Below are 17,440 nucleotides of genomic sequence, written 5' to 3'. Positions count from 1 at the left end.
TGGGAAGAAAGAGGAAAAGAAATAGGAATGGAGTGAGTCTAGAAGAGCAGAGACTAGGGATATGAATGCTCAAACTGAAAGCATATCCACATAAAACCAATAAGCATTCAATAATAATTTCAATGATAGGTCTCATGTCATCATTCTGAACATCTAAATATACTGATTAGAGCTTGTGTACTTATATGGCACTAGACTGGGTGCCATAATCACACAGACAACCCTGATGCAGAGAGAACAATGGAGACCACATGGCAAATGAATACTGAGCAACTGTATGAAAAAATAATGTGTAAGTGGAAGGATAAGAATATATCATGGAGTGATAAAGCTTATATATTTGGACTATATGGATCATGGGATCATAGATTTAGAGTTGAAGGGACCTTGGAAACCATCAAGTCTAACCCTCTTCTTTTACAGATAAGGAAAATGAGGCACAGAGTTAAGTAATTAATCCAGGATTAAAAAGTTAGGAAATATCTGATGTGAGATTTAAACTTAGAATCAGTGTTCTACCCACTCTGCCATGTTGCCTCATGTATGGGGGCCAACTAGAATTTGTTATCTCTCTTCTAATTTATCAGGAAGAATGACTTTTCAGTTTCCTGTACAACCTAAGGTGCCACCCACAAAAAGAGTGGTTTATACCATATGACAGCCTTGCCAAGATGATAGACAATTTAACAGCTTATAGTTTTTTAAAAAATCATCTCTTCCTTAAGGTCAAATGAAAAAAAATGGTTCACATGTCATAACCACCCACTTGCTCTAGGCAAGTTACTTTTCGTCAGGCTGTAGCACTTGGGATGGGTGCAGGGCAGATCTGGGGGCAGAGGATTTGAATGTAAATCCCAATTCTCACACTTACTACCTGGGTGACCTTGATGAAATCATGTGACCTTTCTGGGCTTTGGTTTCAATATCTATAAAATAAAGGCATTGGATCAAATGACCTCTGCAATCTTTTCCAACTCTAAATTTATGATTTTACAAACAATATAAGTACATGATTATTACTGATTTTTATTTGATTTTGTTATTTTTGCATCACCTTGTTTTTACATGAAAGTCACCTGTAGATTATTAATATTGCTTAGTGTCAATTTTTAACCTAGGATGTCTTCACCTTGTGTACTAGCACACCCCCGGGGTCACTTTCTGTATTAATCAGTGGGTGTATATACAAGGGAAATGTATATTAATTTTAGTATCAAATCAAACAGAATACAGGTAGGTAGGCAGAAATCATGAAATGCCAGCTAATACTATAATAATTAATTTTTGGACTCCTTGTGTGTGATATGGCCAAGATTCATGCAGGAAGGGCATCCATGGATTTGTGGTCTGTATCATTGAAGTATTGGAAGGAGTACTTATATTGATGAGATCACAGAATATTGGAATAGTTTTATTGACAAACGTCAAATATTTTCAGATTCTCCCTTATTTTGGACTATTTATATCATAATTTCCCCACCATAACTTCTTAGCACAGATATGATGCGCTTACTCTACTTGCATGAGTGAAAGATACTCTTGAAGATCAGGACTGAGGTCTGTTTATCTTCCTTTCAATAGTACCCAGCATAGCACCAAGGTCCTCTGGACACTTAGAAGGTATTATTTAGTGACTCTGCCAATACCACTTAACATCCTCTTCCCTCTGAGCCACAATAAACAATTACTCCTTCTCCTTGAAGTATATTGCTCCTTAATACTTGCGGACAGTTATCATAACTTTCCTCTTAACTCTCTCCTCATTAAGTTAACCTATGCAGATTTAGTTCTTTTAATCTTCTCTCATAAATCAGTCCTGCCAGGCCCTTAATCATTTTTGTTGTTATGCTCTGAACTCTGTCCAATTTGTTGATGGCTCTGTAGTATTGCCCAGAGCTGGGCACTGGTGCTTTTGGAAGATTGAATAGGTTGTCTCCCAGGTCCATGAGAGGTGTGAATAGAATATATTCCCATTGGAGATTCTCCTTATACTTATGATTCCCTTTCTTTGTGCCCCTAACCATTGCCAGCCTACGCTGGTACCCTTTCTTTTGTAGTTTTTTAATCTAGATGGCATGATGCCACTAAGTTGATCACAGTAAAAAAAATCATACGGATCCTTTAAAAGGCAGTCACATTTTTGGACTGCTGAAAGAATTAGGATTCTTGGAATACCTCCCTATGGGTTAAAATAATTACCTTTTATAGTGTTCTGATAATTGAAACTAGTAGTGGGAAAAACAGGTGTTACTGGGCTCAAGGACTTAAGATTTTTCTTTTGACCTTTCCTCCAGAATTCTATTGATTGATTTGGCAATAGAAGAGCAGGGACCTATTGTGAAGCTACACACAGCCTAAAGTGGAAGTGCCTCTTTCAAAGCAAGAAGAATTCAAAGAAATGAAGAGAAGAGATCAGGAGGTGATATACTGTTTCTTCCTCTGTGCCTGGGGGCTCAAGTCTAACAACATTAAGATAGAGTGTTAGAAAACTCAACATTAAAGGAAAAGACACATTAAACTTTCTCAGACAGGTAGGAAAGGGCTAACCGTGTTTTGTGATTGCCTCTTTGAAGTGAGAGTCTCTTTAATTTGCCTTTGGTTCCCAAAGCATGAGGTTTATAAACATTCTGTGCAACGTTCTTAGACTTTTTTGGTTTATCGTGGTATAGACTGCTGAAGAAAAGAAAATGAACTCTACTGATAGCTGTGTCAAAATACTCTATTAAAAATAGACAGTTGTATTAAGTCCCTACCTTTTCCAAAACCTCTATAATCTTGTTCCATATTAGTCATCAATTTTAATCTTCCACTGTTCTTCTTCATGGACACTCTACCTCAACCAGATTGGTTTTCTCACAGTCCTCCACACAAGCCATGTTCCTTCCTGCCTTTGGGTTTTACCAGTGTTGGTAGGCATCCCTACCTGGGATGCCACAACCCTTCATTTCTGCCTATCCAAGTTTGTCCTTGCCTTCAAGACCCATCTGAAGCCCCACTTTCTCCACGAAGTCTTTCCTGACTGTTCCAATTCACGCTGATCTCTACTGTTCTTGAAACTCCTGTTCCCCAGTATCACTTAATTTTTTTATGTTATTGTTTGGTTCTTGATTATTCACTATCTTATAAGGCTAGACACGTGGATAGGGACTAGACATGTGATTTCATGAATATAGGGGACTCCTAGATGATGAAAGTCCCTCAACCAATGTATATTGGCACCTTATCTGTGACTTACAGCCTTAGGGAGGAGCCTAGAGCAGAGGTATCAAAGACAGAGAGTGTGGGCTTCATGTAGGCACAACACTCCAGGGTGCCCCTGAACTGGATTAATGCAGCTGGGAAATATTGAACAAAATGAATAAAAATATAATAAAACATATATAATACTACATTTAAAAACTAAATCAATACATAGACCAAAGAGATCCTTATGTACAGAATAATGACCCCATTTATAGTTGAGTTTGACACCACTGGCCTAGAGCATTGACCAGGTAAGTGACTTCTCCAGGGTAAAAATGACAGTACAGATTAGAAGGGGAATTTAAACTACAGTTTTCCTGGTTTCAGGCCAGCTCTCTGTCAACTATCCCATAGATGAAGCTAGGTGGTACGGTGAAGTCACAAAGACCTGAGTACAAATCTAGCCTCAGACCCTTAGTAATAGTGTGATTCCAGCCAAGTTACTTAACTTCTGTTTGCCTCAGTTTCCTCATGTGTAAAACAGAGATAATAGCGTCTACCTCCAGGATTGTCATGAGGGTTGAATGAGATAATAATTATAAATGCTTAGCACAGTGTCTTGCCCATTGTAGGTGCTACATGCATATTAGCTATTATTATTAGACCATTCTATAACTGCTTCTGATGCATAAGTCTTATTTCAAGAATAATCTTTTGAAACTCTTTAAAGGAGCAGGAATAAGCTCTTTGAGGACAGGGGCTGTTTTTCCCTTGTATTCTTGTGTCCCTGAGTCTAACAAAGTGCCTTAAAGACACTTAAAATATTTATTAAATTAAATTGCATCTTATTTACATATATTCCTCCCTGCCCCCAATATTGAGCAAAGTGCTTAAAACACAGCGGACATTACTTAAACTTGTTGGATAGAATTGTCAAAGAATTCTCTTCTCCCCATGCTTAGCATGGCTCTTCCACCTCAGAGGACTGAACATACAGTCATCCTGGCTTTGGGATGGGAGGGTCACTCACCTAGCAGCTGGTTGGCTGATGAAGTTGTGAGGTTGAACTGCTGTTCCAAGTACTTTCCCAGGAAGGCAGCAAAACCAGCGACCACTGCAATCTCCATACAAGCTGCCAGGACGATGCAGGTGAACACGGGGTTAGACAATAGATGCTTTGTCACTTTAGGAATCACTGCAAGGAATATCAGAGCAAAGAGTAATCATCAGCTAATTAGCAGAGATCTATTATTATGATTTTTATCATGCTTCTCATTCCTATATAAGCTATGAAGCTTATTGACAGTGACTGTGACTGATAACTCACATGGATCTTGGATCTGATTCATGCCAATCCTTATGGAAAAAATCATAAGAAAAAAACAACATACCATTATTTTTCCTGATCTTCCACCAGTAGTCAGGATAGGGGTTTATTGTTAAAGTCAGCTAAGAGACCCTGTCAATGTGATTGAAATGGGAGAAAAATGTGTTCTTGTCTGTTGACATACTATCCTGGGATGTGCTGCTGAGGTTTTGAGGTCTCAAAATAAGCCACTGAGGAATCCTTTGTGGGTGGCAAAAGATGGGGCAATCAAGAAACTAGTAGGCTCATTAAACTTTTTTTCAAGACCCAAGGGAGAAGAAACAGCACTTTTAATATGAGAAAGCACCTGCTGTTGGGGAAGACATCAGCAGCTAGACTATCTAACGAAATACTGCCAAATAATCCATAGCAGAACATTTCTATGTGGCTGGGCCTGGAGGATGGATATTAGTAAGTGATATTCCTGTCCAGCTAGAAAGGGAGTGAGAAGATGACAGATACCCTGTCTCTCCTGAAGCCTCTCTCTGACTCTATGTTCCTGTTATTGCCTTCGTCCTTCCCCTTTCATCTGGTCAGTTGGTTTGTCCCTGAGTGTGTCTGAGCGGCAGGCAGCATAGGAGTGTGGAAAAAACTCTATTGTCTTGGAGTCTAAATACCTTGGCTTGAGTCTTGACACTTCTAGTCACTAGCAATGGGACTATGGGAAAGTCATTTAACCTTTCTGAGCTTCAGTTTCCTTATCTGAAAATGGGAATAAACATATTCACATAATCTACCACACAGGGTAGTGGTAAGGAAAATGCTTCATGAGCCTTACAGCACTATACTAATGCAAACTCTTGTTACTCTGTATCACCCTCAGTCTCAGCTCTTCCTGGATGTAATGAAGAGAGGAGAATGTTGTCTTCCGATTGTGAGGCAGATTCATCTGAATGCATTCCATGGTAGCAAGTCTGTCTTCCAAGGATGGATTTGATTTTTGAAAATATCCAAAAATAATTTGGAGACAAAGTCTGGTAAAATGAGGTAGATGATAAAGTGGAATTACCAATTTTGCTAAGCGACCAGATGTGACTATGAGGTGAGGCGATTGCAATGGAAAGGAAGCTGAAACGGGAGTTAGGATGCCTATTCCATCAATAACAAGCTGAATGACCTTGGCTAAATCACTGCATCTCTCTGAGGCTCTTTTTCAGCCGTTCTGCTTGGCCCTGGACAGAACAACCAGGATTAAGGAGTGAAAGTTACAGGGAGTCATAATTTGAATTAATATTAGGAAAATTTTCCTAATAATAAAAATTGTCTGATAATGGAATGAGTTGCTTTAGGAAATAATGGGTTTCTTTTCACTGGAGATATCTGAGTCTGGGCGACTGATAGTCCAGGATGTAACAGACAGGATTCACGTACTGGGTAAGGATTGGACAAAATGATCTTTGAGTTTCCTTTTGACTCTGGGATTCTATGATTCCTCATCTGTGAAATGAGAAGTTTGGACAAGATGAGAGGCAGCATGATCTAGGGGAAAGAGTACTTGATTTGGAGTCAAATCTTGGCTTTGCCTCTTCATGCTTTTGTGACATCCAGCAAGTCCCTCAGCCTCTGGGCCTCGGCTTTCTCATCTGTAAAATGAGGGGGTTAGATTAAATGTTGAGGTCCCTTTCAGCTCTAAATTTTCTATCCTGTAATTTCTGAGGTACCTCATGACAGCTGACATTTAGATAGAACTTTAGGGTTTACCAAAATGTTCACAGATATATCGACTTGAACTTCACAATAGTCGTGTGAAATAGGTACTCTAGGTATCATTACACCCATTTGAGAGATTGGGAAATTGAGGCATAGAGAAATGGTCCATAATCACACAATTAGTAAATGTCAGAGGTGGGATTAAAACGTCAATCTCACTTAACTCAAAGTATTGCCCTACTGTTACTACGCTACTCAGATTTTCTAACCTGACTTACAAACTGTCCCTGAAACCAAATTTGTTAACTCCCAGAGAATAGAGTTCCACAGTGTTTTGAGCATCATTAGAATGTGTGTAGACAAACACTTATAGAGCCATAGATTTTGAACTAGAAGTCACCTCAGAGGCTATGTAGTCTATCCTCATTTTGCAGATTAGAAAACAGACCCAGAGAGGTCAGTAACTTGCCTAGAATCACACAGGTAGCAAGTAGCAAGGCTAGAATTCAAACCAAGGACTCCTGGTTCCAAATCTAGCCCTCTTTATATGATCTTCTAAGAGATAACGCTGGATTTGAGTATAAAAAAAATCTTAATATTTTAAAAAATAATTTAGATTCTTCCTTTACAAACTGTTTCTTATTACGAAAATGTTAATTGGGGGTTTTATTTGTTTGTTTGTTCATCCACTGGAATTCTAAAGATCAGTCTGACAGCCCAACTAATAATCTGAGTGCCCACTGAGATGAAGGAGTCTCTGTCTTCCCAGGTTGGGGCAGGGCCCTCAGTCTCTCAGACCAGACACCATGTTTCTGACATGGAAATAGCCCTAGGGAGCCAAGCAGACTTCCACCTTCCCGTTTCAGTGCAAGTAACCCTTTGTTCTTTGACTAAAGACAGCAGTATTAGGTGTTGAGGGAAGAGGGGAACTAGCTCTAAAAGAGGGAGAACCGGTTAATGCATGAAATGTTATATTTTTCTACTTCAGCAAGCATTTTAATTATGCCAGAGATAGTTCCACTTCAGCAGGAAGGACTCCTCACTAAGGCAGGAGCCTGCCTGCTTTTGTCTTAATACCTGGTGACTAATTTCTCACTGAATTAGATGTGAAAATCATTAAATTTGAGAATCATCCGATTGAAGGGTGGAGGGAAGCCTCACTGGGCCTTGTTTGCATTGAAGATTTTTTTTTCTCTTGTATTAAGCATATGACAGATTGCTCTGGTTCTTGCCTGTTTTCCTCCCAGACTTCTCTTTTCTTTTCCATGTTTAATTGCACTAACTTACAGTACTCTTAATAGATGATGCTGTTTAAAAGGCTCAGCCTGGCCTCTTTGGGTCCCATTTGAAAGGAGTTGTAATTATCTTGATCCTAGGGCTATCCCAATGTTTCCAGCTCTTTCATCCAAAAGGATTTTCAAAGCTCATAAAATTCTGATTTCCTAAGGATATAGAAGGCATAATGAGGCAACAGAATACAGAGTGGCCTAGAGAAACAGGGAATGGCAAAGCAGCCTTCTTCCAGGACTCCTGACCACCTGCTGCCTTTCTCCACTATATCTGCTGCCTACTGATTCACACTTAGAAGTTGAGGAGTGGAGGACCCTGGAGAGAGGAGGGGAAAAGGATCATTTTGAATTTAGCAGCCAGCCAGCCAGCCAAACCCAGAAAAAGGTTTTTTAAATATGCTTTTAAGCATCGCACAACCACAGCACCAGCTGGGCAGCCTTGCTGAGATTGAGTGGCATGAGGTATAAAAAGGGAATAGGAAAGAAAGGCTGAGGTGACTTTAGGGAAAATGATTAACAGTGATAATAATCACCACCAGCACCATTCTTGTTTTCACCATAGACATTCAAAAAAGTATAGCTTCCAAAACAAAGGCTTCTTTTGCATTTGCAGTCTATCCTGAAGGAGAAAGTTCTGTTTGGGGGCTACTGTATATGTGTTCTGTCCTAACTCGAAAGTTGAACGGTAGGGTATTTCACACTATGGTACATACAGATGAAACTTGATATCCTCTCTAAGAATCTTAAGTATCTCAAGTAACAACCTAAGTTGTTAAGAGGTCACTGCAGTGAAAAATGAAGGCAAGAATACTTAGATTATTAAAGATGCCATGCTTTATCAACTTCAAACCCCTTCCCCACCCTGTTTTGGCATTTTGCAAGAAAACTTGTTTTAATTTTCCAAAAGGACACAAACTACACAAAATTAAAACACACATGAACTATTCAATACCATCCAAAGAAAGACTGCATGGGATGGCAGAAAAAACACTGAGACTAGGAGTCAGGAGACTGGAGTTACAGTATATTTGCTGTGTTGACCTCAGCCATGTTCATTTCTCTATGGGCCTTGATTTCCTCAACTGTAAAATGAAAAGTCGAGATTGATGACTCCTGAGGTCCCACTAACTTGTAAAATTCTAAGGGGAAGGGCAGAGAGCATTTTTTTGGTACCTGTTAAAACCACTTCCCTCTAAATGAGTGTAGGAATCACGCCTGTTTTCAAAATATTTGGTGTCTAGTTTGATGACAGCACTGCTGTAAACAGAAACATCCCTATTAGTCCTTCTGAAAGGACAGCATAGACTACTTCTAAATAAAAACTATTTTGAGGGCCTAAATGTTAACAGGGATGTGGCTGGCCAGCAGCTTGAAAAAACAGAACAAATGAAAAACGTGAGGGCATTTCCAAATACCTTCTTTCCTAGACTAGGGTTACAAACAGTTTGGGATTCTATTCAATTCAATAAGCATCTGTTTATTGCCTATTTCATGCAAGGCATTGTGCTAGGGACTAGGATTTTTTTGGTTGGGAGTGGGATGGATTCTATATTTTTTATTTTATCAGTGTGAGGCATTCCAATGTAAAAGCTCTTCCAGCTTCCACAAAGCATGCACTGGGGCTCTGGAGATGTGAGACAAAAATGAAAAACAAAACAAAAAACCAGATAGCTTCGAGGACCTTCGGTTTTGAGAGTTGGAGGGAATCTGGGATTGTGACCCAACCTCTAGCACAAGCCTAAAGTTTCTCTTCCTAGGAGGAGGTCCTTGTGGTAGAGCTATTCCTGATGAAAGTAGACACAAGAGGCTTTATATTTTGCTGCCTGATATAATTGGGAAAGTTGAACCTGTGTGATTATTACTTTAGGGCTTTGAGAACTGAATGGCATCCTGGGATTTGTAGTTCACAGAGACAGGCGCACTCTTCTCAGTTCTGAGAGTCATGTGTGACTCTTGAGGTCCTTAAGAAAAGTGCACACCTGATTCAAATCTGGGCATTCTTAAAGGGACAAATACAGCTTTTGAGACAAAGAGTGAGAAGGAAGAGTGGAAAGTGAGAAGAAGCACCAATGGGGAAACATCCTCAGCCCTGCCCAGGATTTAATGAGCTAAGCAAGAAAGAATCAATGGCAAGAGAAGAGGTAAAAGAAGAAACTGGAAGGAAAGATCTAAAGAAAAAAGTGAAGACGGCCATTGACACCCAATAGGTAGAGTTGGTTTTGGCTGACTACTAGTTGAACTCACATATTCAGGACTGAGGATGGTTTTTTTTGAAGTCCACTCTTTTGTCAATTTCCCTTATCAATGCCCATTTAGTAACAGACATTATAACACACTCTTCTTGCTTATTTTTAACTGAATTATGATTTCTGTTTCAGACACCAGGGGTTACCTAGGTATAAACACATATTTGAATTAAGGCAGGGGATCTATTGTGATTGTATTAATAACTTTTCATCTTAAATAAATGCCACAAAACAACAGAGTAAGGGCCAGAAGGGACATTGAATTGCCCTTAGGCCAAAAATTGAGCTAAGTGAACAGGATGTGGCTGATTAAATCGCTGGAGAGGAAGAGCGTAGGGGGTATGCATGGTGCCTAGTGAAGAAATCACACCCTACATCACACCATACCTCAACCCCCAGGAAATAGGAAATGCCCCCAAAAGATTTAATTTTCTTTTATCCAGAAGGGAGGAGGGAAAAGAAAGGGATGAGTACCAGCTAGCCAACTATACACCCCACAGGCATACCCACATCCATCGGTGATATATTGTGATGACAGGGACCAGACATTTAATTTCATGGATTTAGGGAACTCCAAGAGGAGAGGACTTCTACCAATTCAGATTGGCATCTTCACTACAATATATGGTTTTAAACTGTTCCCCAAAGTATAAGGAGGTTAAATAAGTTTCCCAAACAAGTTATTCACATAACTGGTCACATTGCCAGTATGTATCAAAGGCAAGACTTGAACCCAGATTTTCCTGGCTCCAAGGCTAAGCTTCTTTCCTCAGTGCCAAGCTGTTTCTCCGTGGCTATCATACTAGTAATATTTCAGATGTGCTACCTTATTGTCATCTACAATCCTGGACTTAGCCAACTGGGGAGTAAAAACATTTTCCTCAACCATACTGTTGCCTCTGCTATATTTCTGACCTTTCTGGACCAGGAAAGACAATTCAGGTTCTCTTCCCAAACTGCTTTACTCAAACTCTAAATCTTATGTGTCCTGCATTCTTAATTCCCCTTCCACAAATTCCCTTTTCTTTTCTGTCCAAAGCACTACCCAGCCTTAACCTTCAGGAGACAAATCCTTACCACACACTTCCAAATACTTTGATTGGCTAGAGGCTTTTATGAAACCCAGGATAATTGAAAACACACTGTTCGCTTAAAAAAAAAAGACTCAAGCAATAACAACGGCACACGACATGGAACCTTTAAGCTTTCTGATCTTTAAGGTCCCTTAGCATTTCGCACAGAAATTTTCTTCTTATTTTCAACAACTACAAAAATTACATAAATTTATCATAGTGCAAAATTATTCGTGTGCATACGTGGAGCAAAATATGCTTAGAGCTGTTACTTTTGCTTCTTGGGTATTTTGTTATTTGTTGTTTGGTCATTTCAGCCATTTCTGACTCTTTGTGACCCCATTTGGGGTTTTCTCGGCAAAGATACTGTAATGGTTTGCCATTTCCTTTTCTAGCTCATTTGATAAGATGAGGAAACTGAGGCAAACAGGTTTAAGTGGCACTTAATAGATGCTTGTTTCCATCCTTCCTTCCTGGCATGGATAAGAGTTTCCCAGTATGAGAAGGCATGGATGGGCAATAATATGTACCACTGAAGGGAGTCCTCATGTTGACGAGATAGCCCAGTCAAGGAAGCAAGGATTAAAGAAAATTCACCTTACTCATTGCCTCCTCCTTGTGTCTTCAAATTAAAATGAAATAATAAAAAACAGGAAAAAAGAAGAAACCAAATTTTGCTCCTTGAAAGCTGGAAGTGTTTCCTTTCTGTCTTTGTATCTGTCCTCAGCACATAGCCAGTGTTCAGAAATGTTTGTTGATTGATGGATTAAAACATGTCATATCACGAAGAGAAGAAAAAACAATGATTAAAGAGAACTGAAATAAATAAGACAAATGAAGTTGACTCACTTAACCTAAATGGCTTAGGGGCCATGAAGTCAGCCTGAAAGGCATTCTGACTTAAATTGGATTTGTGAGAACAGAAGATGGTCTGTGATTAAACTGCTACTCATATTTTGCAGAATCACAGAAATAGAAATGATGTAACTGATGCAGTCCAAGCAAATGTTAGCGTATGCTAATACAAGTATATGCTAATAGAGCTAAGAAGCCCAGGAGCTACATTTCTTTTCCCATATCTACTACTGATTGCTGAGCTGCTTAAACCTAATTGTTCACGATTATCCAGGATGCTGGGTTTAGAGTAAAGATGAGGCTGGGTTGGAATCTAGGATTGGACACTTACTAGCTTAACCTCTCTTAAAATAGTAAGGTTAAGTCAATCAAACTTTCTCAGCCTCAGGGGTTCCATCTGTAAAATGGGGATAATAACGTCCATGCCACTTATTGCACAGGGTTGTAAGAGTCAACTGAGAAAATGAGTGCAAAGCACTTTGTAGCCCTTAAAGGGATAGTGATAGGCATTGGATCTGTGATTTGGGAGGGTAGGGGGGAGGGTATACAGAATTCCTAGATGGGAAAACTCTACCATTGTAGATAGGCACCTTATGGTCTCTACATCTTGTAGTCTTAGGGAGTTGCCAAGTGCCAAGAGCACTGAGAAGTGAAGGGATTTCCCCAGTATCATAAAACAATATATGTCAGATGTGGGATTTGAACCTAGGTCTTCCTGGCTGTGAGGTCATTACACCACAATGGATTTTAAAAAAAAACTATAGTGATTGTCCTACAAGAAATGTAGGTAGATTTCAGAAAACCTTCAAAGACTTACATGAACTGATACTAAGTCAGGTGAGCAGAACCAGGGAAATGTACACAGTAACAGCAACATTGTGTTATAACCAACTTGGATAGACTTAGCTCTATTCAGCAATACAGTGTTCTAGAACAACTCTAAAAGAATCGTGATGGAAAATGTTATTCATATCCAAAGAAAGAACTATGGAGTCTGAATGCAGATCAAAGCATAGTATTTTTTTCTCTCTTTTTTTCTTTCTCATGGTTTTTCCCTTTTGTCCTTTCTTTTACAACATGACTAATGTGGTAATGTGTTTAATATTACATGTATAGCCTATATCCAATTGCATGCCATGTTGGGGAGGGAAGGAGGGAGAAAACATTTGGAACTCAAAATCTTATAAAAATGAATGTTGAAAAAAAATTAGTGAAATGATCATATGACTTGGAATCAGAATACCTGGGTTCAAGTCCTAACTTGACTCATGCTTAGCCTCTCCAAGCCTTGATTTCTTTATTGTAAAATGTGACCAACGATTACTTCCATGCCTACTTTATTGGGTTGGTGAGGTTCAAATGAAACCATACGTAGATAGTGTATTGTATCCATGTAATATTATATAAACATTAGTTATTGTTCTTTTTTTGGCTAAATAATAACTTCGGTGATGGCATAGGTCACAGGTTTAATCATCTTCGTAGTACTTGAAACCATACTGTACGATACTTTGCATTATTTCAATTAGTAAAAGGGTTTTGAATGTATTAGGGAAGGTATGAATGATATCCAGGCTAAATCAGCACCGAGTGGCTAATATGCAGCCTAATTTGTTGACAATAGATGAGGCTGGTCAGAATCTCTTGAATGGCTCTCAGAAGACCTGGTTGACACCATGCTTTATTTTTTAGAATGTTGTTCAGAGAGACCATACAGAAAAGACAATACTTGCTGTGTGTGGTCTGAAACTCTAGAAGATTATAAACACTAAAAAAGGAAATTACTTGCTACAGGTGACTAACACCATTTTGTCTGAAGTCTGAAATCAAATGCTCGGTTTGGTGCAGTCGTTAAGACAGCGCATAGCTGATCAATTAAATTGATTTCTTTTTTCTTTTTTTTGTATGTTTACCTGCTTGTCCTATAGAGAATGCCACAAAACAGAAAAAAAACCCTGGAGCATTGCAACATCATATCAGTCTGTTTTTAAGTAAGAATTGAGCATTCATCAAAAACACACTTAGCTCATTGCAAGCTATCTTAGAAATTGGTGATAACCCACATGTTTCCCTGGGATTGGAGTGTGAAGTCATAAATACAAGATCACCACAGGATCAGAGAGATGAAGAAATGGGACCCAGACGCAGCAAACACTTGCTTAGACTTCAATACTGTATCTTTCTCAGTTGGAAGAAACAAACAGAAAATGACTGAGGACAATAAAAAGGTCTTTTGTAAGCAAATAGCTACTTTTATAACTTTACTCCAGTGCCTAAGCACCAGTTTGGAGAGAATAGCCGTCCTGGCTTAGCTGATACTTTGCTGTTCTCAGATAGCATTTTTGAAAACTCTAACAATGCAAAAATTCATTTCTGGAACTTGGAATATGGGGAGGAAGAGGAACCTTTTCAAAAATCTAAAAGGTGTAGGGGGAAATTGTAGCTGATGCAAAACTCCTATCTTCAAAAAACAGGTTTCATTCTTTTTCTGGTGAGGGCCGATATGTATAAAATACAATGTAAATAAATGTTGATGACAACCTAATTAACTAGTTGGCCACTCCTATTCCCTAAGAGGCAATGTGCAAAAATTATCCCCATGGAAATTATAGCTCTTTGATCCAAAGCATCACATTGAAATAAAAACTTTTGGGTGGCTGGGTCCAGAGCTGTAACTAGAGATTCAGGTGTCTAGAGCAAATTTAGTTGTGTGTGTATGTGTGTGTGTGTGTGTGTATGAAAACAGTTTACCACAATCAGGTACAGTCTTCCATACCATCTGTCTTGAGTCCCCCCATTTTCTCAAACTCACAACCCCCTAGGAAAAAGCAAAAAGGGACAGGTGGGAGGAAGGGTATAGGAGTGTGGAGAACAAGGCAGTCCAAAAAGGCCAGTTCCAAGAGAGTGTAACAACGAAAGAAGCCTCACGGCTGGTGGTTGGCAGCATGGAATAAGGGCAGTGTTGTTACATAGTGAGAAACCAGTCAGCAAGAGGATTTCTGAAGGGAGGAATTTTGTTTACCCCCTAGATTTCAGACACCTTTGGCACCCAGAGGCAAAGGCCAGGTCTTTATAACCTAGTTCCAGCTCGGTTGACTTCTTTACCTCGTCAGATAAACATGTGGGGACAATTTAACAGGGAAATCACACAGATTTCATTTCAGAAGACAAATCAAATGATGAAAAATAATCTGCCATTTAGCCCGCAGAACAGGGACTCTGATCACCAGTCTCCTCACAATAACATTATGGCGGAAAGGCAATGGCCTCCTAATTAAGAAAAATATAGCAGAAACCTATTGCTTATTGGCTGAGTATAGGGTAGGGTTGCTAATGGAGGTACACGAGACAAAGACATGAACTAATTTCTGTGGCCAGGCGAGACCACAGACAGAATCGAGAAATGAGCAGGAGAAACAGCTACCTACTAGCACAAAATACTACCCAAAGGAAAGCACACTCGTGGTGGGTAACACGTGAAAAATGAACCATTCTCTGTGATAGCAGGGGAAGCCTCCTGACTTCTGCCCCTGTGCCTTGGTGAGGAAGGTTCTTCAGACCCACAGAGGAGGAAGAAACCTGCAAAAAGGGAAATGTGGGGGGGGGTGGTGCTGCTTCCTACAGTCCAGGGGCTTGCACAGACAAGTGAGCTGCTTGGAAACTGGCAGTAGAACTGGATTTTTTTGAGTCCCAGTCATTCATTTCAGTCTTTCATGAAAGACTGAGAATCCTATTCAGGAAAATGAGTTAGGAAAAGGAGTCATGGGTATTCTGGTGTAGGGACAATAATCCAGATAGATTTAAACTCATCAATAATGGAGAGGGGCTTCAAGTCAGTGAGTGGAATGCTGAAATAGTGAAGCCCCCTCAGTGTGGGACAAGACCTTGCCTTTCTTACCATCCACCCCCACCCTGCACCCCTTCTATATTTTTAGAAACTGCTCTGCTGAGAAAGTAGAGATAAGAAATTACATCAGCAGACAGACACCTGCAAGGTCCTGTTTATCTAGCTTTTACTCCCTTTTTGCTGAATACTAGTCCCTGGTCTCACACCTGTCTTTTTGTTCTTTGTTCTCTGTTGCTGGGAAAAGATTCTGTGTTTAGAATGTGAGCTCCAAACCCAGTCAATGGGAAGAGGAGCCAGTAGGGGCTGGGGGAACTCTGTGTTAGAGTCTATATAACTTGCTTTGAGCTGTATGCCACAAATACGCTTGCTGGGGTGTGTCCTTTCTCATGAGAAAGTAGTAAACTCCTTTTTGCCTTTTCTCAAGAATGGTCTCTGTATATTTTTAATGTGACTCACACATCAGGATTCACAAGAACCCTTATATAGTGGGACTGAAAAGTAGAATGTCTATAGCAAAAACCTTTGCTGAAGTACTCAAAATGCAGGCTGTTCTACAGTTCAGATACACTGGTTTACTGCTGCTGCTCCATCTCCAGTCTCCATGTGTTTGCCCTGTCTGTCCACCATGCCTGGAATGCCATCCCTCCTCACCTCTGACCCTTAGCTTCCTCAGCCTCCTTTGATTCTCAGCTCAGATTCCACCTTCTTCAAACCATCACCTGAATAATTTGCAAAAAGAAGGAGCTGTTGGTCAATACTCATTATCTGCGTACTTCCTATGGTTGGCAGGGAAGTGGTGTGGAAAGATAGACTGGAAGTAGCATTGAATTTGGAGCCCACTGGATTCAAATACTAACTCTTCCACTTATTCCTGGTGTGACTATGGGCAAGTCATGTGGCATCTTTGGCCATCAATTTCTTCCTTTGTAAAGTAAGTTGGACTGGCTGACCTTTAACATGCCTTCCAGCTCTAATACTCAATAATCTATGGTTCTCTGGGTCCTATGATCTAAAAATCTTGTGTGCATGAAGTCAAGTAATAAGAATAATAATAACAAATATTGCCACTACTAATAATAAACAACTGACTTAATATAGCACTCAGTTTAGGCACTGTGCTAAGAACTCTACAATTATTATCTCATTTGGCCCTCGTGAAAACCCTGGGAAGCAAGTACGATTATTATCCCCAATTTACAGATGAGGACACTGAGGCAAACAGAGATTAAGTGTCTTGCCCAGGGTCACATAGCTAGTAAATATCTGAGGTCAAATTTGAACTCAGGTCTTCCTAACTCCAGGCCTGGTGCTCTATCCACTGTGCGAGTGTTCTTTATTTATTTCGTTAGTTAGCCTTGTTCCATCAAGTAACCATATACTCCTACCTCCATCTGGGTTTACTTGTGTCTACTGGTCATCACAAGTATGTGAATGTGGCTCTAGCAGCTAAATCCATCTTCATGACTGGAAAAATTACTTAAATACATATTCTACATAGGGTGGGCCCACAGTATCAGTGTCACATTGTTAAAAAAAGAAAAGCAGAACGTTCTTATGTAGGTAATAAGAAATATAGTAAGAGCTGATAGGGGGAAATTTACTTTTTATCTTGTCTTTCAATCCCAAAGTAAATAACAAAGATCTGAGGAAAGTAGAGTAGCCCACTCAGCCAACTCCTTGTTCACCCTCTTGTATTGGCCTGCTTACATGACTTATATATACAAAATTAAAACTTTGTCTTTGTGTGACATTTTCTTCTTTTCTTTTAAAAATATTTATTTATTTTTAGTTTCCAACATTCACTTTTATAAGATTTTGAGTTCTAAAACTTTCCCCCTCCCTCCTACCCCTCCTCCCCAAGATAGCATGCAACCTGATATGGGATATACATGTACGATCATATTAAATATATTTCCACATTAATCAACATT

The 17,440-nt window shown here is 39.6% G+C and overlaps 1 protein-coding gene across 1 annotated transcript in view; it reads right to left on the bottom strand.

The window, feature by feature from the left end:
* The window catches only part of SLCO3A1 (solute carrier organic anion transporter family member 3A1), a 361,985-nt gene that overhangs the window by 26,317 nt on the left and 318,228 nt on the right, over positions 1-17,440 (bottom strand). Inside the window, exon 5 of the mRNA XM_036735784.1 lies at positions 4,214-4,378. Within this exon, the coding sequence (XP_036591679.1) occupies positions 4,214-4,378 (165 nt within the window). The remainder of the gene's footprint in view (positions 1-4,213; positions 4,379-17,440) is intronic.

The sequence above is a fragment of the Trichosurus vulpecula genome, chromosome 8 (assembly GCF_011100635.1).
Source record: "Trichosurus vulpecula isolate mTriVul1 chromosome 8, mTriVul1.pri, whole genome shotgun sequence".
NCBI lineage: Eukaryota > Metazoa > Chordata > Mammalia > Diprotodontia > Phalangeridae > Trichosurus > Trichosurus vulpecula.
Note: the sequence above shows the minus strand (reverse complement) of the source record. Positions and strands in the feature narration are given on the sequence as shown.